The following is a 25,169-nucleotide window of genomic DNA, read 5'->3' as shown; positions in this document are numbered from 1 at the left end:
CCAATGAATCCTGGATGCAATCACCTCCAAAGTTCAATCAAGCGAACCGCCAAGAAAAAATTCAATCCTGAAGTTGCAAACTGAATCTTTTAGGTCCACAAATCGGCACAGCTAACTTAGTCTTAGTTCTACGGCAACAATTCCTGAGGCTGAAGTCTGAAGACAGTAAAAAACTGAAATCAGCGTCTGTATAATCCAATAAAAGTATGAATCCTTTGTGTAGATATCCGGTATAGGTAGCTAGACAAATGTCGAAATATCTGCCACCTAGGCCTAGTGTCCAATTCTAGTTGCCAGTGCCGAAAGAAAATTTTCAAAAAATTTTGTAAGCACGCTTTACACATGCACCGTCATCTCTCTTCATTGAAAGCCAAAACGAAAATGAAGCATTCCCCGCACTTTTATCCGCGCATAGCTCAACCGCGGCAAATGTCTGGCATTGTGCCCAAATTCTTTGGCGCGGGCGCCAAAAAGCGCTGCCCCGCCCTTTACGGGTCGGGTCACGAGCCCTTTCTCGGGCAACCACGCCCCCTTTCAAAATCAAAACAAACTAAAATGTGTATTTTGCTAGCCCGCTAATAAATCATTTTAAATCGTCAAGCCGTCTTTAAAATCCATTATCATTGCAGCTTGGCCAGGTCCCAAAGAAGATGAAAATAGCTAAAGTTATACCCATTTTCAAGAAGGGGGACCAATTAATTACTAGTAATTATTGCCCAATATCTTTGTTAACTTCGTTCTCAAAAATTCTTGAAAGGATCATTTATAAAAGGACAGTTGCTTTCCTTAAGAAATATAGTATTATATGTGGTAATCAATTTGGTTTTAGAGAAAAACATAATACAACTCATGCTATATTGACATTAATAAATAAAATATCTACTTCTTTTGATAATTCTGATCATACTGTAGGATTATTCCTTGACTTCTCAAAAGCGTTTGACACAATAGATCATGAAATACTGTTATGTATTAAGCTATCAAATTACGGTATCAGAGGGACAGCTTTACAATGGTTTAGGAGTTATCTTACTGATAGAATTCAGTTTGTTACAGTAAATGAATCAGAATCTCCAACAAGGCCAGTTTCCTGTGGAATTCCACAAGGTAGTATTCTTGGCCCCTTGTTATTTATACTTTATGTTAATGATATGAAAAATTCATCTCATGTTCTCTCATTTATTCTCTTCGCTGATGATTCCAATATTTTCTATACACACCATGATCCACATGTACTTGTGAGCACTATGAATACAGAATTTAAAAAAGTAACAAACTGGATTAAAGCCAACAAATTGTCACTGAATCTGCAAAAAACTAATTATATGCTTTTTAGTCATTCATTGAAACATCTACCGCATCAAATACTTTTAGATAATACTGAAATCAAAGAAGTGCAAACAACAAAATTTTTAGGTCTTACTATTGATAACAAGCTTACGTGGAATGCTCATATCAACAATACTTGCAAAACTGTGTCAAGAAATATTGGAGTCATCAATAAGCTTAAATACGTTCTACCAGCACAGGCGCTATCCATGTTGTATTGTGCATTAATTCTACCATATCTTAATTATGGAATTCTGGCATGGGGTAATGCCTCTCAAACGAGACTAAATAAAGTCTTGCTACTTCAGAAAAAAGTACTGAGAATAATATGCAATATGTCCTTTAGAGCTCATACGGATGAATTGTTTCGTCAGAAACGTATCCTTAAAATCAATGACCTGTACCGCTTGAAACTATTCCAATTCATGTATCAGCTAGATAGAAATAGTGTACCTAATGTCCTACAAAAGAAATTTATGAGAAACAATACTTTACATTCATATAATACGAGACAATCAAATGACTATCACTTACCTAAAAGTAAAACAGTATTTTCTAGCAAAACTGTATTTTTCACAGGACCAAAACTCTGGAATTCTCTGGACAGAGAAATGAAAGAGGCAGCTAGTCTTATACGATTTAAATTACTCATCAAAAAATTTCTCCTGAATTCTTATTGATTCAATCTAATATTTGTGAACTTCATACTTATCCACGGTAGTATTGATTATTTTTTAAAGTCAATATTTAATTTTGTATATAGTGTAAATACATTTGTGTTACAGTGTTTATATCTATATAATTTTATAAAACTTTGCTGATTATTTTACTCTATTTGTATCATATTACTCTTGTATAAAGTTTTGATAGGGGGTCTACATTTTACAAGCTCTGCTTTTTAGTAGGCCCCTCCACTTTTTTAATTTCATTGCTACGTTTCAATCCTGCATATGTTATGCATTTTTTTTTTCATTGTAAACATGATTACGAAATGTACTTTGATGATTGTGGAATATGAATATATCAATAAATAAATAAAATAAATAAATGTTCTGTACACAGTCAGGCTGGAGTAGCTTTCAGTAAACTTTCATTGTAGGAAAGTAACACTATACTTCACTACTGAGAGTGTGTATCTGATTGTGTAATTTGTTTCTTATCCCATCCATTAGTTATTTTAATCATGCTATGTATCATACCAAATCAATAAATGTGTTCATAAAGGTCCTTTCACATACCCAGTCTACCAAGGATGTCTGTCTTTGTCATTAATTTTTATCAAGCAGTATTAAATTCAAATTTGAAAACATGTCGAAAATATGGAACAGCTAGCCTTTCTGTCAAGATATAGATGCATTTAAAATGCAGCCAAGGAATGAAATAAATTAAAAAGTCACTTTTTAATAGAATCATGCACATTCATTTTCAGACAGTTGTAACTGAGGCCACTTGCATAATGTATGATAGCACAGTTTGACTTTCATATCATGTCTCAGTTAATAACTGGGTTCCATGACACAGTGACAATTGCTCTGATGGTAAATCTTCATGTAAAACCAAACTTAAGACCTAACCTCCAAAACTAAATAAACCCTAATCCTTATCTTTACATCATTCTGAACCAAAAACTTCATTATAATCTTAAAGCTTGTGTATAGTTTTGGTAAATCCACCAAAATGCACCTATCACTATTCCAATTCATTGCTAGCTAATATGAATGGATATGCCCTACAACAGTTATGATGTGAAGGATATGAAATGAAATTGTGTTTTACAGGATAAATTTTGCGATTTTACATGGAAATTTAACTTGATCGGGTCACCCGATCAAATTAAAATATCTGTGTGTTTTTGTCTTTCAATTAAAACCTATTCCAAATCATGGAATGGACTGAAACTTTCAAGATATGTTCCTTGTCTGTAACTTTTGGATATCTCATCACTAAATTTATAAGATAAGTGCTTGAATGCCCATTTTTTAATTTAAAACAAGCATCGCCGAGAGAGGGCGCTATATATCCAAGATTTGAATGTTTGAAATATTCTCAGAGAAGTGCAGTTGGAAAAATACCTAACGGTCTCTACGCTTCAGTAAGACTGTCATATTAGATGATATTCGATTATCAATCACATTATTGACCCTTTACCAAAGCTATACACAGGCTTTAACTCTATAACCGTATAGATGCCCTTTGAGATATTAAGACCAGAGCAAATGTTGTATCAACAATATCTCACCTCCATTCATATTTTTTGTTTTTAGATGTTTGTATGTTGATCTGCAATAGTGTATGAATGTATGAAAATATTTTCCTGTAGTTTATGTTCAATGTCTCCCTTACTGATATATCTAAGACCTAAAATCTGTTAGGAATGATTCTACATGTATTTTATCAACCTAGACATATTTTTGGTGAGTGAGCTTTCCTTCCTTTTTGATTAAATTTCTTGTTTATTTTTAAATGCTCATTCCTCATGAGATACTTCCTCATTGATATACAGTGTTCCATATGCGCTAGATCAAACAAACTGGGTAAATATAATATATTGATTGGAAAGAATGAAGCTTGATGCATTACATGCTGTTAATAGCAACACGGGTACAAAGTTCAAAATGCCTACATTTAACTTGGTGTAACCAAGAGTTCAAGAAAATGACGTTTTAGTTTATTTTCATTTTACTTCCGCAAGTAACCACCCCTAATATTGTATTCTAATTTCTTCCTTATTATTTTCAGCTACATTTATTTTTCTAATGAACCCATTGACATAGGAAAGTTTACATTGTGTATGTGAATTGGAAATGATTCCTATTGCAATTCAAACTGATACCTATGCACCAGAGCCAAAATACACACAAAAAACAATCCTACATCCTGGCAAGGCCCAATAATAGGAAATAAGGCTTGATGGACATCAGGAAATAAAAGGGCCATATTGGTAATAGAATACTCTAAATAAAAGATACATGCTTGGCAGAAGTATTCTCATTTTCATTTAGGCTTTATTATCAATGCATTTATTTTTCAGTTAGAATTATAATGCACTATATTTATGAGAACTAAAATCATTATTCTGTCAATTTGTATAAAGTGAACCTACATTAATGTATCATTTGCTTACAAATTTTCAGCATTAATCATATTTGTTTTAAGATCAGTAAGCTCGATCTGTAATGAAAAATCATAAGTCAGAAAAAATTGCAGTAGATGGCAGGTTCGAATCTCACTGCTTCCAATTTCTTCTGACTTATGATATTTCATTACAGATTGAGCTTACTGATTTTAAAACAAGTAGGAGTAATGCCGAAAATTTGTAAACAAATTTTAATTTCCTCCTATCTTCATGTATCAATTTATTTTATCAAGTACAGACATATGTGTACAAAGAGAGAGAGAAAAACACTATTAGCATTCCAGTAAGAATACATGTATAATAATACACGTACATGTGGTAAAGCATTAAAAGTCCACCTCAGAAAAATGTTGATTTGAATCAAATAAAAATCAGACAAGCACAATGCTCAAAATTTCATCAAAATCGGATGTAAAATAAAAGTTATGACATTTCAAAATTTCGCTTATTTTTAACAAAATATTTATATGAACAAGCCAGTTACATCCAAATGAGGGAGTTGATAATGTCACTCACTATTTCTTTTGTTTTTTATTGTTTGAATTATACAATATTTCAATTTTTACGAATTTGACGATATACAGACCCAGTCAGCAATCTTTGAGCATGATTTACACTCAATTTTACACTCGAGCAAGAACAAAGGAAATGGTCCAGTGAATCTATTGTTCTCCTTTTGTTCTGGCTTGGTCACTCTATTGTTCTGGACTCGAGTGTAAATTCGAGTGTAAACTATGCTCAAAGATTGCTGACTGCTACTGTAGGACCTCCTTGCCTGAAGCACAAAATGTTAAAATAATGGAATTCCACGTGTTCAGGGAGGAATGACACTTCATTTCACATGACAATGACGAGAAAATAAAAATATTTCATATTTCATATAATAAAATACAAAAGAAATAGTGAGTGATGTCATCAGTTCCTCATTTGCATACCGACCGAGATGTGCATATAACTGTTTTGTGAAATGAAGCAAAACTTAAAAATACCCATAACTTTCTTATTTTACTTCCTATTTTGATGAAATTTTCAGTGTTATGCTTGATGAATTTTCTCTTTTTATTCAAATCAAGTTTTTGTTGGGGTGGACTTGTCCTTTAAAAAAAATAATAATGAAGGGATGCAGGTTACTTTAGTTTGGTTTAGGTTTCTTGTTCCTAGATGAACTACAATAGAAACATTTTAAAGGTAAGAGTTGAACAAGTGAACAGATAAAAATCCCTGAATATTTCTGTTGTCTCACTTGTCATTTTGTGAAAACTATGCAGTGAATGAGTGTTCATAACATTTTTTTTGTTTGTTCTTTTCTGTACTTGTAGGAAAGGGCAATTAATGAATTCTGTGAAGACTTCAAGAGATTGTGTCACATTGAGAGAAGGAATGACTTTGTATCTGAGTCTTACCTTCTAACCCTTGGTAGACTTATGAACATGTTTGCTGTACTTGATGCGTTGAAAGATAGCAAAGCCAGTATTAGGAATGACAACTCAGCATACAATAGGTGGGACTACACTTTTTAATGAGGATTGAAAGGTTGTTTCTAATATTGTTTTAGACCTGGGGCCCGTTTCATAAAACTTTTGACTTGCAACTGTAACATCTCCCATATCTATGGCAAATCTTGTTATTGCAATGACAACTTGTCATAGTTGCAAATATCCGTTTCATAAAAACAATGACAAATTGTTATCGTAAATAAAAATAATTAAATGAAAAATAGTTCGTGAACGAGCCTGATATGCAGCTAACAGCCGGTTTTTTTCTTCACACACGTCGTCTGCGAGAAAATTTTGATGGTGACAGAATTTACGGAAAATTTGAATCGGAGATGTAAGTACTTTCTACTTATCGTATTTATATAATTATTACATCATTTGATAAAGTAATAAATAAATCACTTCCGAAAGAATGACATTGATAATACATGTCATATTTCCATCGTTTTCTACGAGGTAAACATGCATTTTGCCCGGGGATATCGTGGAGGTATCATCGAGATGCCGAGTGCTCGCTATCCCGGAGCTTCGGCGTAGTACACGGCAGTAGTGTTGATGTGTGTGGGGTGGAGCTCGAATGAGCGGCGTTGCGACTGTCTTGAGTTGCATCTGTCTTTCTTTCTGACTTTAGTCTTTAATTACCTAATTCAGTGCGATATGTGAACAGCTGTGTGAGAGTGAGCCTTTTTTGTGGCTTGGGTTGTTGTGGGCGACAAAAATACAGTCAAGTCTCGAGAATCATGAATGGGTTAATACTAGATTGATGTTCACGCTCATGTTTGGCCTCGGCTTGGGCATGTTTTTTTTAAGTTGAGGGGGCAGGGGGGGGGGAGGGTTAAAGGGGAAGTTCACCCTGACAAAAAGTTTATTGTAAAAATAGCAGAAAAAATAATAAAAAATATTGCTGAAGGTTTGAGAAAAATTCATCAAATAATTAAAAAGTTATTAGAATTTCAATTATTTGATTTGTGACGTCATATGCGAGCAGCATTCCTACATAGCGAATGGTAAAAAATCAATGAAATGTCATTTTCTCAGAAAATTGAAAATGGTTTTCACTGTAACTTTTGTATATCAATAGACAAATAATTTCACACCCGATCATGAAAAGAAAACAAAATTAAGTTATCAGAAACCGTACAAAATTTTAAATTCATACATTTTATATTATGTAACACATGGGGCAGCTGCTCGTTTATGACGTCACAAATTCAAAATTTTGAACTCTAATAACTTTCTTACTCTTTAACGGATTTTCCTCAAACCTTCACCAATATTTTTTACTATTATTTCTGCTATTTTTACAACAAAGTTTTCTTCAGGGTGAACTTCCCCTTTAACTTACACAAATATTGTACTCAAGCTCTGTAACTGTGAGGGGTTGTTTTTCTTATAGTTTTCAGGGGGGGGGGGTGGCTTGCGAGTATAAAAAGTTTGGTGGCCAGACAGTAATAAAAAAAAGGCAAAATTAATTTTTTTTAAAGCTGTGAGTTAGCAAAAATTTGACCGGCAGGAAGTTGGTTGGATATTCGATATTCAAACTGTGAAGTTGGTTTGATATTCAGGTTCGATATTCAAACGCGTGTGAAGTTGGACGGATATTCAATATTCGATATTTAAAAATGAGGGGTTTTGAAAGCTAGCTAGGGGGTTTAAAAGGTGCAGCACGTCTCGGGCAACCATAAAATCACTGGCTTGCCCTAATACGAGGACTTTCAGGGGACAAAAGTCAGTGAATAAAAAGGTATGAAATTTTTTTAAATTTTATTTGAGAGAGGCCTATTCCGACAGCCTAGCCTGGGTAATCACGTGTCCTAACTTGTAGAACTCGACTCGGGCAACAAGATAAGCCCTAACTTGACCCGGCGCATGCACATTTAGGGGGCTCAAATTAACAAAATTTGTTGGTTTGATATTCAGGTTCGATATTCAAACGCGTGTGAAGTTGGACGGATATTCAATATTCGATATTTAAAAATGAGGGGTTTTGAAAGCTAGCTAGGGGGTTTAAAAGGTGCAGCACGTCTCGGGCAACCATAAAATCACTGGCTTGCCCTAATACGAGGACTTTCAGGGGACAAAAGTCAGTGAATAAAAAGGTATGAAATTTTTTTAAATTTTATTTGAGAGAGGCCTATTCCGACAGCCTAGCCTGGGTAATCACGTGTCCTAACTTGTAGAACTCGACTCGGGCAACAAGATAAGCCCTAACTTGACCCGGCGCATGCACATTTAGGGGGCTCAAATTAACAAAATTATAGGGAATAAAGGGCTACTTAGAGCATTTTTTAAATTAAAAAGAGTATTTTTTTCAAGGGGCCCCCAGGGATATCCCGACGGCCTAGCCAGGGTAACCACCTAGCCTAACTTGTAGAATTCGACTCGGGCAACAAGATAAGCACTAGCTTGACCAGGCGCATGCACATTTAGGGCTCAAAGTAACAAAAATGAAGGGAATAAAGGGCTATTTAGAGCATTATTTGCATGTTTTTTGTTAAATTCAATTGACCATTGACCCCCCGCAAGAAAAAAAAATAAATGAATAAATGAAATAAAAAAATTGAAAAATAAATAGAATAAATAAAAAAAACAGGCAAAATATGCATATATATATTACCGGTATATATAATCTATAGAGGGGGGGGGGGGTGGAATCTAGATCTAATAATAATGTGTGCATTAGAAATTGCACATGGCGTTTATGATAGACACAATTTATGTGCTGGAAATGACCGCATTTGTCAGGCCTCGGAGCTGAGACATCAAGATAGAGTGACTGAGACCAAGACATCAGGCTTCGAGGATGCAAATTCTGGTCCCGAGGCCAGCCTCGGTATACAACACTGAATATAGAATCAACATGCACTCTATACCCTACAAGATTGATAACAAAGACATATATGTGTTTCAACAAGAAATTGGTCAATGTACATCTGAATGGGGTATTGTACAGTACGATTGATCAACCAATGATACGAGTTGTGTTCTGATATTTAAATCCATGTTCCTCTTTGACCAATGTTGTCAAATAAAAACCTTGCTTTGAGCATAATATCCTCAAGGTGGTCTTAAAATTCTATTAGAAGGTACATGTACTCTTCTGTGGAATTTCATTTTATGCTTTGACTGCTATATCTACAAGTTTTATTATCAATATACTAGTGTTCTGAAGTTGATGTGTTTATAATCAAATGTTTTCATGTTTATTCTACTTAAAACATAATAGATGGAGACCAGCAGCGTGGCAGCAGGAGCAAATTTTGGCCGTGATGAGGCGTATACCACCATCAACAATGCTGCAATTGCAGTCACTACCACCACTGCTGCCACCACTATCAGTGCTGCTGATGCCACCACCACCAAGTCTGCTTCTGCCACTGCCATCACCATTGCCACCACCACTATCAAGCCACTCCTGACACAAAGCCCCCAAGTCCTCAACTGACAGATATTGCAGCTGGAGAAGGATAGACCAGGAACTTCAAAGCCAGGGCTTTTTGGTCTCCTACAATAAGAAAAATGCCAAGGGCCCATCTAATGAACTTGTAGAATATTTGGCCACAGTTGTAGAAATGCAGAGACTAACATACTGCCACAGGTAAAAATCAATTTTAGATATGGTGGATAGTCTTTGAAATATGGGTTGCAGAATGAATATCAGTAAAATCCATCATGATGTGCAATCTGATTTAACCCTAAAACGGCGGTGGGGGCCCAAAAATTTTCATGTTAAATCCACAACATGAAAGATGGTGCCGCGTCATTATATGCCTTTTTTTAAAGATTCATGAGTTTTCAGACAAAATTTGTGACACCTGGGTACCCGGTTCTGAAATTACGCAACATCATGTAAGTACACATGTCAGAATTGCTTTAAAATGTGATTTCATGAACAAATCCAATGCAAAATCTGTTTCTAGCTAAAATTCATAATTGCATCATACTGGTTAATATTTATTTTACTGATTAAAATCAATTAATTTCATGGTGTTTATGATCAGAAAATTTTGTCAACAATATAAAAAAGTATAAAAAACAAAGAAATACTTCAGAAAGGAAAAAAAAATACAGATGAAAGGGATTTGATTTTTATGTGTCTGAACAAAAAAAAACTTTAAGGGATTTGTTTATAGATTTCCAGCCAACTTCTAATTTCATGCATGATTTAGTAAAATATATTTATTAAAAATAAATTTAAATAATTCTAGAATGATCAAATATACAATTTTTTCATCTGTGGCAGGCATTTTGCATTTCTTCACAATTGCACAATTAACGGTCGATCTTGAGGGCCCCCACCCCCCTTCCGCCAATCTTTCCTGCCTCAAAAATACCCTTGCAGTCTTATTAGGGTTAGATTATGTTTACATTAAGCAAACATAAAATTCCTACAATGGATTTCAGTGGCGTAATGAGCCAAATATTTTGAGAGGGCTAAATATGGCGGATGGAACAAAAGTTCTCCAAAGATATGAGAGAGCAAAATTTTTGAACTTTTTAATACAGAAATCAAATATTTGGAAAGATTTTGATGTAATAATATTCAGTAATACTTCTCTATTTTACCCTTTCCCGTTCCCTTTTTTTCTTGGTCGTGAAACAGGGGGAGGGCATGGCCCCCATCTACATGTATACGCCAGTGAAGGATTTAATACTTTTTGCATGTACGATGACGATGCTCGCTCTCCCCCTCACCCATCCTCACTATGTGTATATGTGTGTACAAGATAAATTATGAGGAATAATTGCATGAAGTGACGTTTCTCAACCAGAGATTCCTTATATATTATTTACTGTTGCATGTTTGCATTTTTGTTCATATTAACCCATCTTGACCCCTTTACCCCCCCTGACAAAAACCTACTTTTTGAAAATTTCAATTTAATTTATTCCTTTAGGTGAGGCTTTGTCCGCAGTTCCGGAAAGACAAGCCATGCCAAAATCAACGACTGAAGGGTTTGGAGCGCCAGGCAAAGAGCCTAGAAATGTGATTTAACCGTAAGTTAAACTTATTTATAATTCTGATTCATTTTGGCATAGGAAGTAAGTCACATAACAATTTGAATGATTTTTGTCTTCTTGATTTGCTCTTTGTCAAGAATCCAAATTTTAGAATTAAACTCTAAGTTTGAGGTGTTGATGAAATTTTTTTCAGCTGCAAAAGTAACAAACCAATATCAATCATTGGTAGATAATGTGACTTGCATTCTCTTGCCAAATTGGTACATGTACATGAATATTCTGCATTTCTATAATGATTGACCCCCACCACTACCACCTATAAAGATGCAACATGTCAAATTACTGTCAAACTCGCTTCATGTTTTTAATTATTAATATTCCAGTAAAGGAGTAAAAGGACTCAGAAAGATTACCCGAAGAAGCTCACAGAATTTTTTTTTTCTGGTAGACCCTTTACATTCATTTGATGAATTGAGTTCATACAAAATCAACTGAATATAATGAGTACAAAATCCTGTTAATACATCTTACTAGATGAGGCTATTCTAGTAAGTCATCCGGGGGGGGGGGGTGCCTGAGGATCTTGTCCATTTGGATAAATCTTGCAAAGTATCAAAAGGTGCCTTCACCCCCCCACTCTATTAAGGGTTAACAATGAAAGTGAAATTAGGAATAACTTTAGTATCTTGCTTTCATGCATTATAAATTAATTACTATTTCAGGTACTTCAATCACATGAACAGTAGCAGGAGCAAAAACAGCAGCAAACACACAGGAGATGTAATGACTACATTGACCAATACCAACAACTACAGCAGCATCAACAATATCTGCAAAAACCACACTGGCAACCTCAACAACATCAAGATGTTCAACAACCACTTCGGGAATTCAACAAACACATCAGCAGAAACCAACAGCAGCAAAAACAGCACTTATGAAATGAATCTTATTGAAACTCAAAAGCCAATGGCGCAACATCTTTTACAAAATGAGACATCATTTATTCATTCTTTTACAGGATAAAGAAAAGCTTTTTTGAAAGAGTAATTTTGCAGGAACACAATGGATGTTCCTATGTATCTATTTATTGAAATAAATTTTACTTTAAAAAGAAAGAATGATGATTCAATAAATATCTACTTTTTATTTGTCAATGAGTAAAAATACCTGTATTTTCTATTTAGAATGACAAAAAGCAATTTATCAAATCAAAATCATCAAAAAATTGAGCAATATGGCTGTTAGGCCCTCCAAATTGTTGATATTTTGATGAAAAAGCTGTTTCTGCTGCAATATTTGATGCAACTCAAATAGTTGCGTCAAATATTGTGGCAGAAATTGTCATTTGCCGCTGAAAGTATCTGCGGCAAATATTTGACGCAGCTCAAATAGCTGCGTCAAATATTGCCGCAGAAATTGTCATTTGCCGCTGAAAGTATCTGCGGCAAAGTTTTATGAAACGGAAACTTGCCGCTGTTTTGAGATTTGCCGCAGAAACACAGATTTGCCGCTGAAAATGGGAGTTGTTTTATGAAACGGGCCCCAGTTGTATTGTCATTTAGATGACTTTTTGACGTACATGTAGTGATCCATGCCATAGTTATGAACCATTATCACTTCTATATTCCACAAATTATTTCAGTTCTGACTTTGGCTTCAAACAATAACGAAAGGTAACCCATTGAAATTCCAGTTAGTCAACTGAATGGGCTTACATGTAACTGCAATAATGACTAACTACAAATATTAGTAATTCATTGCAACCTTTGGTTATAACAATCAGGACTAAGAGCTCAACAAATTGATTTTCATTCCTTGACAATGCATTATCATTACTGCCTCAATAAAAAAACTTTATTTTTTTTGCAGTTGTTCACTTCCATCCATCCTTCTTTTGAATTTACTTTCCATTATGCTCCATTATTAGAGTCTTGTTATAATGGCGTGTCTGTCTATTAGACCATTGGTCTCAAGGTCCTATTATTAGAGTATTCAAATAGATGGTATTGGTCTTTTAGGCCATAGGTCTCAAGGTCCTAACATTAGATTTTTGTTCTAATGGGGTATTGGTTTTTTAATAGGCCATTGGTCTCAAGGTCCTATCATTAGATTTTTGTTCTAATGGGGTATTGGTCTTTTAGGCCATTGGTCTCAAGGTCCTATAATTAGAGTATTGTTTTAATGGGGTATCGGTTTATTGGCCCATTGGTCTCCTATCAGAGTCTTGTGCTCGTTGTAACTTATCCGGCCCTTGCAGTTTGCTTTCAGGAGAGAAAAGAAGGGGTTTTGTGGCCTTATAACCATTAATTGTTTCAGGGAAATTTCAAGGGCAGTATTAAAGGCAGATGAGGTGGGTACCCAAGTCAGTCACCTTGGATCAACATGGGGCTGATCTTGAGACCTATAACATACATCTCTTCATTTCAACAGGGATGCTAACTTCTTGAGGTCAGCTATTGACATTGCTGCAGTCCAGGAGTCCCAGAAGATGACAATGTTCCTAGCCACTAATCAATCCATTACAAACACTCTCAAAGCAACACTAGTCAAGATTGAAGGATATGAAGACATGATTGCTGATGTTGTTAATCTTTGTGTAAAGCTCTTTGATAATGATCAGTTTGTGTTACCAGCTGAGAAACATCTCCTTGTCAAGGTAATCTTACATCAGATTCTGTAGAGAGTATTGTATGTTGTCACAAATACTGCAGACTTCGAATAATGATGTAACTTTGATTCCAACATGCTTCAGGTTATTTAAAGCTATAGAATTGTTCGTTGTTTCTGACTTTCATAATGAAAGACAGTCCAAGAAATTTTGAAACCATAGCATGCTATGATCAACCAAGTCAGTCACAATGTTTTTTAATGATAAAAATTTTGCTTAGCTTTAGAATAGTTTAAAAATCTTTCTTAATGCTTAACATGAAACCTGTACCATTAATATTCCTCTGTGATGTATTTGTGCACATTTCTTTCTTGGCAAAAAACATGTTAAGTGATTTTACTTCTTTGAAGTTTATTTTGGGCCATAGAGTCATTCATAGAACAATGATGTGGCATAAAAGAGGTTAAACTACAATGTATTTGGATATTGTAATTGCAGGTGATAGGAATAGGTCTATTCCTGATGGATAATGAGACCAACAGTATCTACAGTCAGAAGAACAAACTCAATCTTTCAAGGATTGACAAGATCTTTAAGGTTTGTTCAGTACTCTCATTGATTGTGATGTTAAGGGTCTGTTCACCCTTGTCCACATTGAATAAGAGATCAAAGTTTGTCAAGAAAATGATAAATAGAAAGAAGTATTAAGACTCTATGCAGATGTAGGGTTTGGAAGAAGCAGTTGATCTGTTGGTTATGGTAAATGATGTGTGATGGTAAACGTGTATGATGAGTAGAGATGAAGAGCACATTGTAAAGTTCAATGTGGAGCCTATATGACCAAGTAAGAAATAGACATGCTCCATGGATGAAGAGAGTAGAGGGGTTGAGGATGACACTTTGAATGAGCCAAAAAGAAGAAGGGGGTAATTTCCAACCATACCTGTTAATGAGGATAAATTTCTACATAAACTTGAGATTACTAATTCTTGTCATATTCTACTGTGTAGTGATGCCATCAGGGGGGTGTTTCATCAACATTTTTGTCCGACAACTTTCCTTGATGTTGATTGGCTAAGAAGCACTGTGACTATGGCAACTGTCTGATAAAATGGGACCTGTCGGATAAAACGTATGACAAGTCCTTTCATGAAATGCTCCCCAGGTTGTTGGTTTATTGAGTAGATCTGGGGTAGGTATTTGGTTGGGTACTTTGCACTCTGTGATTTACTTATATGCCTATTCAGACATACTTGATTCTTGTAATAATTTTTTTTACACTATTGTTATTTAATTTTGAATCTGAATTAGTGGTTTCTTCATTTCTGTTGACACTGCCTGATTTCTATGAATCTTACAATAAACCAATCAAATTTAAATTATCATTCAAAGAAACTGGAAGTGGTTCCGCTGTATGGAGATCTTCAGATCTCTGTCCTGTCTTACATCAAGAAATGTGGCAATTATGAAACCCATCAGTCCTTCTGGAAGAGTGAAAACATCACAGCTACTGGTTCACAGTTCAACATTCTCAGACAGCAGACTAGTCTAAGGGATGAGCATACCAAATACCTTGCACAGCTTGTCAAGTACAACAAGACACATCCAAAATGGAAGATTAGTGAGGTAAATTCAAGGTTTGACTTTGTAATGTTACAGTGTCATTATCAAGAGGTATTTCCTTGATATTAGAATCAGATGAAAGGATTTATATTAATTGTCAGGGGAACATATTGACAAGTCCATGAATCGAGTGCTTCCCAATAATAGTCAAATTTAAAGATATTACCTCAGAAATCAGTTTGTATATTCCCAAGTGAGCATTATTTTACATCGGAATATATTTCAAGTGGAAAAGGGCAATAAACATATATAAAATAATGTCAGGGTTTTCCTCTTCTTTCGCTAGAAGTTGTTAATATGTTTTTTTTTTTTATGCAGGCACAGAATAATGACAAGCCCAAAATGAGAAGTGATGCTGAAAACAAAGTGATCTATGACCTTGCTCTGGAAGGATTAAGATTGCTCTCTAAACTCACTGCACTAGTTACTGAAATGGTAAGTAAAGCAGAATATATTAGTGGTTAAGATTTTGAGATATGACTACTTCATGAGGGGTAGAAGCATGATATTTATTAACAGCCATGTTACCGAATTCTCATAGATGCTTTTAATCTGCCTAATTTAGATAATGAAAAATTGAGATGGACGTGTCTTTGTTTGCAGTTCTCCTGGAAGCTTCTTCATCCTAGCACAAGCCATAAACCTGAGGTAGAGAAAGCAGAGGAATATGAGAAGGCAACACGATTCAACTACAACCAGAAAGAGAAATTTGCTCTGATAGAGATCATTGCTATGATCAAGAGTCTTCAAGCGTTCATGAGTAAGATGGAACCATTCTTTCAAGATGCTATTCATCGGCATATCTACAGTGAGATACAAGACTTTGTTCAACTGGTCCTGAGAGAACCAATGAGGGCAGCAGTCAAGAGAACAAAGAAAAAGAAAGGCACTCTTATCTTAAGGTGAGATAAGATTTACGCTTGAAGAAAACATCACCGTATATCAAAGTATAATATAGTATATATATTTTCCAAGCAAAAACAACAAAAATGTGAAATTAATGGATGGATGATCCATATTAGTTTTGTCAGCATGACAATACTGTTCTTCCATGGGGTTTATAGTTTGGATTGGGGTTAGGGTTAGATTATGAGATATAAAGGGAAAGGATTGTTAAACATTTATGCACACAATACCACAAGATATTCTATGATTTGAACTGTTGTGGGAATTTTTTTTATTCAACATGCTTATCATTTGTTCTTTTCTTGGTTCATTTATTTTTTTTTTTTGCCATCCATAATATTGCCCTGATCAGGTAAGAGGTGTCATATATTAGAAGATCTTATATTTTGTAGTGTTCTCTGTGTGTAATAAGTCAATAACGAAATTCTAATCATTTACTTTAAATTTGCTACATGACTTTTCTGTTTTGTTGGTGTTGTCAATATTTGTTTTCAACTCCTGTTTATTGCTCCAAACCAGTATAATCCGAGGAGTAAGAGAGAGTTGTTGTGATTGGCTAGAAGGTCAGCAGCCATCAGATGATCCAATCTTGAAGGGCGACAAGGATCCAAAGAGTGGCTATACTCCAAAGAAGGTTCCTAGGAAATCAATTGGACCATCTACAACACAGGTAAAAACTCTTTTGTATTTTCTTTTCGTCATGGGTCATAGGATATGAAGGGTTGTTAGTGGTTGCACTCTTACAAAATTTTCTTAGAAATTAGTAGACTCATCAAAGACATAGTTAATTAAAATCCTTGATTTCTCTAGTATGTTAAATTTTCATATCTACAGTGGTGTGTAGGTGCGCAGCTTTCATTTTTTGAGATAGTTTAATGTTAACATACTTTTATTTGATATTTGAAATAAAACTTAAAATCCTGTTGTTTTTCAGGATTATGATAAAGTGGCTTGTGATGGTATGATGTGAATGTGGGTAGTATGGTATTGTGTTGAACAGGTGTAGCCTTCAAGGTTTCAAAAGAGATTTGCAAATGGATGTTACTTCCTGCATGCCACTTTGTATTAAGACAGGTTTATTGATCGAAACTTATGATAGCAAGCCACTGAATATTGATATCTTTCTACATTTATGGACATAATTACTCTTAATGTGAAAGGAGATAAAGTACATTGTTTTCATGATAGGGTTATACCCATCCAATAACAAATAAGTTGTTTAATCCATTTCAGTGTTTGTAAATTTTCAGAAAAATTGTTTGTATATTACAGACTTAAACAGATGTTTAAGTTGCAGCCTTCTCTTAGATTATTGGCTAGAGACATAAAGCTTATTTAAAAGGTTACATAGGTCATTATTTGAACTTGTAAGAGTCAAGGTGTGTAATATAGAGCTGAAGTGTCAATGGCGTAGGCATAAATTTTGACCCCATGCCGTTGATAATTCATCCAATTTTTGTAAAGACGGGAAACATTAGCAGAGTAGTCTCCACTGAACTGCTAAGATATCAGTCAATGAATGAATTCACAAACGGTCTATTAAGATTATTATTGCATGTGTAGTGTGGTTGAATCCGGAGTATGCTTTTGTTATCCCATTAGCTATACATGGTACGAACCATGCTGGAGTGTTTAACAGCTGATAAGGGTGGTTCTGGCAAGAAGACTTTGAGAAAAGAGCTCCAGGATCTTGTACCAATAGAACCATTTGAGAAGTTCCTTGAAGCTTCATTCTTCTATCTTCATATGATCAATCTACCAGGTTACAACATTTCATTTTTGAATTTATTTGTATTTTGTGTAATTATGTTTAATTCATAATATTGTTTAATCAAAATTATATCAATGAGATATGATTTGTTTACTGGAAATAAATCAACAAAATTAAAAGGTGAAAGTTTCTTTATTATTAACTATTTTTATACCTTATCACAGCTGTATAGTGAAGAAAACTTGACATAAGTTAGTTCCTGAAATTTAAAGTCGCACATATGCAATATTATGAAATTTGTGATGATTAGGTGTGCTGTTCAGCTTTCATTTGCATTTCATACACCAAATGCCAAGTAGTACAAATTTTGCCTAAGTGCTGAGTAAGTGATTAGACTTTCAGTATGTATCTAATAACTTATCTGACTTGGTTTGTAAGGAAAAGTAAAAAAAAAACTACTCTCTTCTCCAATTAAATGTTATTTTGGTATGAAAGAAAGAAAAACCTTCCCTTGCTTCATTTTGATTAGATTCATATTTTTGATGTCATTAAAAAACTGTGGTAAAGATTATACTAAATAAATTTCTTTCATGTTTGGAAGATTGATTATCTACCATAGTGAACTATTTACAAAGAGGTTTTAGTCTTAATTATACTTGAAACTGAAACAAGAAGGTGATAAAGGTTATAAATCAAGCAAAATGAGAGAGTTGTCCAATTTTATGATGAACATGTAGTCTCATATGAATTGATCAAGTAAGTGGATGTTACATGAACCGTTTTGTCAATTGTAAGTCTATTTTAGGTCTCAAAATCAATCAAAGGTCTTACAAATTGGTAAAAGTTGCAATTTTCTTCTAAGTGTTGTAAAGTTTTTTATTTTGTTATCTGCAACTAATAAAGAAGCATTTCTTACAACACTTCCTTTGAAGTTTACTTCTCATAAATTTTCTTTTTACTATTTATCGACTTTCACAACATGTTTTGATTATGAGTTTGTTTTATAACACTTGTACGGGAAATATGTTTCTACTTGTGCTTTTATCAGAACAAAACCTTACATAAAAGTATACAGTAGAGTTTGCATAAAACAACCTCCTATGAATCAAATTTTAAAAACTCAAACTGGAGCAAGCAAAATGTTATTTTCATTTTCTAAGTTGAATTTTCCACAAGTCAAACTTCTGTTGTCACAAGACTGAAGAGATTTTACTTGTGAAGATACTATTGGATATTAAAGGTATTGTTTAACTTTGTGAGCAGCCGATTTAAAAAATTCTCAAACCAAGATGAAACATGTGTACAAGTGCATGTATTAGAACTAATAAACCCTGGAAGCAACCATTATTGAGAATGAAAAGGTAAAACTACAAGGAAAATCCTGATTTTGTAAAAAGGCATCTTATAGATGCCTAAATAGTACACATAAGTGTATGGGATGAAAATAAGATGTTGTTTCCGGTTACTTCATATTTCAATTTTTGAAGCACTATATAATTATTTTCAAACGCAATTTTTTCTGGGCTTCATTTTTTTAACATATCACAGACACAGGTGACAAGTGTGACCTTCTAGCTGAGATTTTTAAAAAGTCAAACTAATGTTAACCAATCACTTTAAACACTAATGCATCATGAAGTTTGTCACATGCATATTTTGTAAATGATGTATTTTTAAAGTTAATATTCTTTTTGAATTTCCAGATACAATACGTAGATGTGGTGATCTGTCTCAGCTTTGGTACAGGGAATTCTACTTAGAGATGACCATGGGAAAACACATTCAGGTAAAAATTTATTCATGAAGATGCTTCCCTATTGTGAACTTTGTGAAATCTTAAAATCTAAGCTGAAATACGATCACACTGAAGATCACCAACACAGATAGGCACACGTGGGACAGTGTATTATTATTGCTGGAATAAAGACCTGACGGAAGTGACAGAATCCACGCTTATTTTGCTTATTTCTCAGCAATTACACAATTTCTTCCAGAATCCTTTGGCACATATTTTTTATTCATACAAACAGACACTTGGGTGGTCATTATATGAGATTCTGTAAAAAGTCATTCTGAGATCGTTACCAGAACTGGAATTTATCTTTAAAAGATGTTTTTCTATATATATTGTGACTACTAATACTTAGTAGTTTTGTAAATTCTGCTATTTCGTTTCTTGTAGTTTCCCATTGAGATGTCTATTCCATGGATCTTAACTGATGAGATCTTAACTGCCAAAGAACCTGCACTCATGGAGTAAGTATGTCAATCAGTTTTACTTTATTCACGATTCTTACCAGATCCTTGTGCCACAGTTCATAAAGCTAGTTTCAAATCCATTGTATGATAAGCTTACTGATTTTAATACTTTGATTGGCATAAACAGTTGGCTCATTAGTGCAGTAATCTTGGAAGCAACCATGTGTTTTGAAAGGAATATTCATTAAGGTAAAGAGACATGCATTTTTTCATTTCTTGAATTTCTATCCATTTTCTTTCTTTGTATTTCAACCTCATCTTATGAAAGGAATTCAGGTTTGGGATGGTGTTCATGAGCTGATGAATAGGTTTTGATACACATTTGAACCCGTTCATGAGTCACAAATAACCAAGAAATAGTTGTAATTAATTGTCTTTTATGATATACTTACAATAATATTTCTTTTCTCTTTACAGATATGTGTTTTTCCCTCTAGATCTGTACAATGACAGTGCACAGTATGCTGTAGCAATATTCAAGAAACAGTACCTATACGATGAGATAGAGGCTGAGGTGAGATGTAATCATTTTCTAAATTTTAGTAATGATAGCTTTAATGAATCAAGTACATTTCAGTTATAGAATATAATTAATAGGTTTTATAAACAGTTACAAAATAAGAAAGTGATAAAAGAGTTTATATCAGACCATTCATTCCTCTTTTTTTTTTTGGGGGGGGGATGATTGGTGAGAGTTTCAACAGATCTTGCATATTTTGCTCATCATATGTTTGAGTGAACCTCAAACTGTAAATCTCTCATTCTACCCATTCTTGGAATTTCTCCCTACAATTCCTCTACATAGGATCAAGGGATTAAGTGGGTTATTGATCATCAATTTGGATGAGATATCTGCTCTTTAATTTTTTTTTCAACTCAAATTCTAACGAAATGCTCTGATCTTTAACAGTATCTCATTCACATTATTTGAACCTGGGGAGCGTTTCATCAACATTTTTGTCTGACAAGTTGTCAGATCTGACATCTTTCCTTAATTTTGATTGGCTGAGAGTCACTGTTTCTATGGTAACTGTCAGATAATAGGGAACTTATCAAATAAAACGTCCGACAAGTCCTTTCATGAAACGCTCCCCAGTATTCAGTGATTGTCTGACATGTCCACTCAATATGTTCCCCATTTTGGGTAGCATTACTACAAAATGAATCCTTTCAGTATTTCTTTTTGCAAAGATCTGTTTATTTTGTTGAAATGATGAAGATGTATTGAATATCTCATGCCATAGTCTTCCATTTATCTATTCAAGACAGGAATGTGTATGAATTGTTGGTCTTTGGACTTTTTATATTATACATTATTATTATATTATACAGGTCAATCTGTGTTTTGATCAGTTGGTATACAAGTTAGCTGAGATGATCTTTGCTTACTACAAAGAACTGGCTGGAAGGTAAACTTATAATTTGATAACTTCATATTGTATTTATTTTCTTACTATACTTTTGCCAATTAATGCCGTGGAAGCGCCGTGGTGTAGCGGTTCTGACTCTTGCCTTGTAATCAGAGGGTCGTGTGTTCAAATCCCACCATGGCCTAGCGCCCTTTGGCAAGGCATCAATCCACACTTTGCAGCTCTCACCCAGGTGCTAATTGGGTACCAGTAGGAAACAACCGTCATTATGGTTGGTTTAGCAAGTTTGCACCTAACAGGCTGCTTGGAATGCTATGAATCCAATGACCGGGTAATAATAACTGTGAAGCACTTTGAACAGTCGTAGATTGATAAAGCGCTATATAAATGCCAATTATTATTATTATTAATTAATCAATTTCTGTAAATACCTAACTGTCTACTGGAAAGGTAGCAGTGCATGGTATCTTTAAAATGCTGTAGTGTAGATATTAACTTTGATTTCCATGAGTATCAAAGCAATAATTGAATATCCCACAGTCTTTGTTCCATATGTATTAATTGAATTGACACACAGATGCATGATACACAATTCTTAATATTTCAAATGATTCAATTCATTTTGATAGGAAATGAAATCGATTATTGCGTCTTGTGGACAACCTGTGTTCCTATTCGATAGAGGAAATTTTCATTTGAGTTTTTCGAAATAATAATAATGCTGATTGAAATTCTATGAATTGTGCAAAAATCAAGGCATATTATGTTGACTATCACAAACCTGATTGAATCGGCCAGAATTGATGCATTACAAGTTATGCTTCAGTGATCATAAAAAGGTATGAAAATGACATTAATTTGCTCAGTCGGCCATATCTGTTCGTGCATGAATGAAAAATGATTCATAATATTGATTTTGTCAGGGGCTATTGTCTTGTCTTGAATTTGATTTATAATTTGCTTGATGTTATAAATGTGTTTCATTCTAATGAAAACCCAAACTTGAAAGTTTGCAAATATATCAACTCTATACCAGAGGGGTTATTCTGCTGAGAATCTTCTTCTTTTTACAGATTGATGATTTTCTGTATTTGTTTGACTTTTTCATTCAGTATGCTACTAGATAGAAGATTCAGGAAGGAGTGTAAGAAGTATGGTATTGATATTCCATGTCAGCAGGCTAACAAGTATGACAGTATCTTGAGACAGAAACATGTACAGGTAAGGCCAATCATTCAAACAATTTATCAGCCTCAATCAATACAGTGCTTTATTACCCACATGTGTATAAAGACAAACAGCTTGGTTTTGCTCTTTGATGGTATTCCCCCATTGACATATGTATTACAGGAATTTGTCAATAAAGATCACCCACTAATCAAGACCTCTTTTCTTGTCTCCCGTTTGTGGTCCTTGTATACAGTTTTCACTGTAGTTTGCCTTTGAATGATTATATTTCAAATTGCATTATAGTAGATTTGGGCTAGAAATAAGGAAAATGGCATGATTTATTACCCCAGTGATTCATACAACTTTAGCATATTATTGGGCCTAAAATATAAAGCTACTTGATTGATCAAAGTTCTGATTTCTATGATTGTTTACATTGATCATTGTGTGTGATCAGTCTTGAAATTCAGCCTCATGATGAAATGCTGAGCATTATTTTACAATCATATTAGCTTATTAAACTTTTTGAATTTCTTCATTCTTCACTCTTCATGTTTATATGAACAATATTAATAATGGTTTATTTCTTTGCTTTGTACTCCATATCCATGTTTAAATGCACATTCAATGATGATTTAGAACCAAGAAATTGGATTTTCTGCAAAACCAGATGACCATACATGTACCTTGGCACAGAGTGAATTCTTTATTATATATTTTGATTTTTTAGTGGGAAAGATGATTTTTTTAAACCCCATTCCACAATGTGTGGGAGAGCAATATGCCTTTTTTAAATGATAAAAAAAATCATCAATTTGATGAATAATAATTAGTAATACCTAGACCCATTTATTAATTAAAGGACAAGTCCACCCCAACAAAAACTTGATTTGAATAAAAAGAGAAAAATTCAACAAGCATAACACTGAAAATTTCATCAAAATCGGTTGTAAAATAAAAAAGTTATGACATTTCAAAATTTCGCTTCATTTCACAAAAACAGTTATATGAACGAGCCAGCTACATCCAAATGAGAGAGTCGATGATGTCATTCACTCACTATTTCTTTTGTTTTTTATTGTTTGAAATATTTTGATTTTCTCGTCATTGTCATGTAAAAAATGAAGTTTCATTTCTCCCTGAACACGTGGAATTCCATTATTTTAACATTTTTTGCTTCAGGCAAGGAGGTCCTAATCATCAAATTCGTAAAAATTGAAATATTGTATAATTCAAACAATAAAAAACATAAGAAATAGTGAGTGAGTGACATCATCAACTCTCTCATTTGGATGTAACTGCCTCGTTCATATAACTATTTTGTTAAAAATAAGCAAAACTTTGAAATGTCATAACTTTCTTATTTTACATCCGATTTTGATGAAATCTTCAGCATTGTGCTTGTCTGATTTTTCTCTATTGATTCAAATCAACATTTTTCTGAGGTGGACTTGACCTTTAACCATGAGGTGCTGGGTACTCCTTTCGCTTCTTTCCAAATACATTTTACTTTGAATATATTTTAGATCCTTGGTAGATCAGTGGATATGAGTAGATTACTCTCCCAGAGAATCATCCAATCAATCCTTAAGAGTCTTAAATTGGCAATCTCAAGATTCGAAGGTCATGGCATCAATGAAGGTCTCATTGTAAGTATACAGGTCTTTATTCTTTCCTTGTTTCAATCCTTGTTCGAAGGACAATTTAAAATTAACTTTCCATTTTTTTTGTATAATACAGGAAAGAATATTACACTGTGTCATGAATATTTTTACCATATTATCAAAAGTATTTTAGAATATTTGCATGAAGTTCTTAACATGGACTTTTGAAATAAATTTTGAATTGAAATGAAAATTGACTGAGACAGCATCGATGTCAATGTTCTGCTTAAAGCTAATGCTTATATTCTTTTCTTTTAGTTATGCAGATTAAACTTGAAATATGAAATGTACAACATTTTGAGATCAAGCTTTTTAGCCCATGCAATGAACACCACGTCATGCAGGTTTATCTTGATTGTCTCAGTTCTTAACATGGACTTATGACTGAATCCAATATTATGCAGACTTATTGTCTTAGAGTTCTAAATCACTTTCTGACAGACTTAATTCATAATTATCTTTAAATTACATTGAACTGCACAGCATTGTAAAGATAAATCCAGTATTTTTATTAGCTATCTCTTGTTCTTGTGATCAACTTGAATTGCAACGTCACAGCTGCAGATCCAACCAGATAAGTCACAAGTTTTTGAGGTGCTAATGGTTGTGCACAAACAATAGAAACAGTACTCCAACCCAACTGGATTCACCACTGTTGTAGGGTACATATTTTAGTAGAGACTATTGACTTTTATTTGTTTCCTTTGTATGTAGGAGCTTGATTGTCTAATCCAGATCAACCAGTTAGCTCATATGATGATGAGTAAACACCTGATGTTACCATCATTTCAATCACTAGTAGACGAAGCTGATAGTAATGTAGGAGGACCATGTGGGACTATGGCTCTTAATCTAGCCTTGGATCTTAGCAGTGAGATCTTACCTAAATACTGCTTCAATGGAACTACTCAGAGGTAAGCTATACATTATAA

At 34.0% G+C, this 25,169-nt stretch overlaps 1 protein-coding gene and 1 long non-coding RNA gene across 2 annotated transcripts in view; both read left to right on the top strand.

Annotated features, from left to right (window-relative positions):
• The window catches only part of LOC121410025 (cytoplasmic FMR1-interacting protein 2-like), a 59,856-nt gene that overhangs the window by 24,424 nt on the left and 10,263 nt on the right, over positions 1 to 25,169 (top strand). The window contains exons 5-19 of the mRNA XM_041601844.1: positions 5,785 to 5,966; positions 13,357 to 13,582; positions 14,033 to 14,131; positions 14,927 to 15,160; positions 15,476 to 15,592; positions 15,761 to 16,059; positions 16,583 to 16,733; positions 17,666 to 17,825; positions 19,478 to 19,560; positions 19,957 to 20,030; positions 20,451 to 20,547; positions 21,366 to 21,442; positions 22,516 to 22,624; positions 24,100 to 24,222; positions 24,952 to 25,151. Coding sequence (XP_041457778.1) covers positions 5,785 to 5,966; positions 13,357 to 13,582; positions 14,033 to 14,131; positions 14,927 to 15,160; positions 15,476 to 15,592; positions 15,761 to 16,059; positions 16,583 to 16,733; positions 17,666 to 17,825; positions 19,478 to 19,560; positions 19,957 to 20,030; positions 20,451 to 20,547; positions 21,366 to 21,442; positions 22,516 to 22,624; positions 24,100 to 24,222; positions 24,952 to 25,151 — 2,231 coding nt within the window. The remainder of the gene's footprint in view (positions 1 to 5,784; positions 5,967 to 13,356; positions 13,583 to 14,032; positions 14,132 to 14,926; positions 15,161 to 15,475; positions 15,593 to 15,760; positions 16,060 to 16,582; positions 16,734 to 17,665; positions 17,826 to 19,477; positions 19,561 to 19,956; positions 20,031 to 20,450; positions 20,548 to 21,365; positions 21,443 to 22,515; positions 22,625 to 24,099; positions 24,223 to 24,951; positions 25,152 to 25,169) is intronic.
• LOC121410026 lies at positions 9,415 to 11,836 on the top strand. The gene is made up of 3 exons (XR_005969263.1): positions 9,415 to 9,559; positions 10,860 to 10,959; positions 11,646 to 11,836. It is a non-coding gene; the product is annotated as an uncharacterized LOC121410026 (long non-coding RNA).

Source organism: Lytechinus variegatus, chromosome 3 (assembly GCF_018143015.1).
Source record: "Lytechinus variegatus isolate NC3 chromosome 3, Lvar_3.0, whole genome shotgun sequence".
NCBI lineage: Eukaryota > Metazoa > Echinodermata > Echinoidea > Temnopleuroida > Toxopneustidae > Lytechinus > Lytechinus variegatus.
This window is presented reverse-complemented; position numbering and strand designations above follow the sequence as displayed.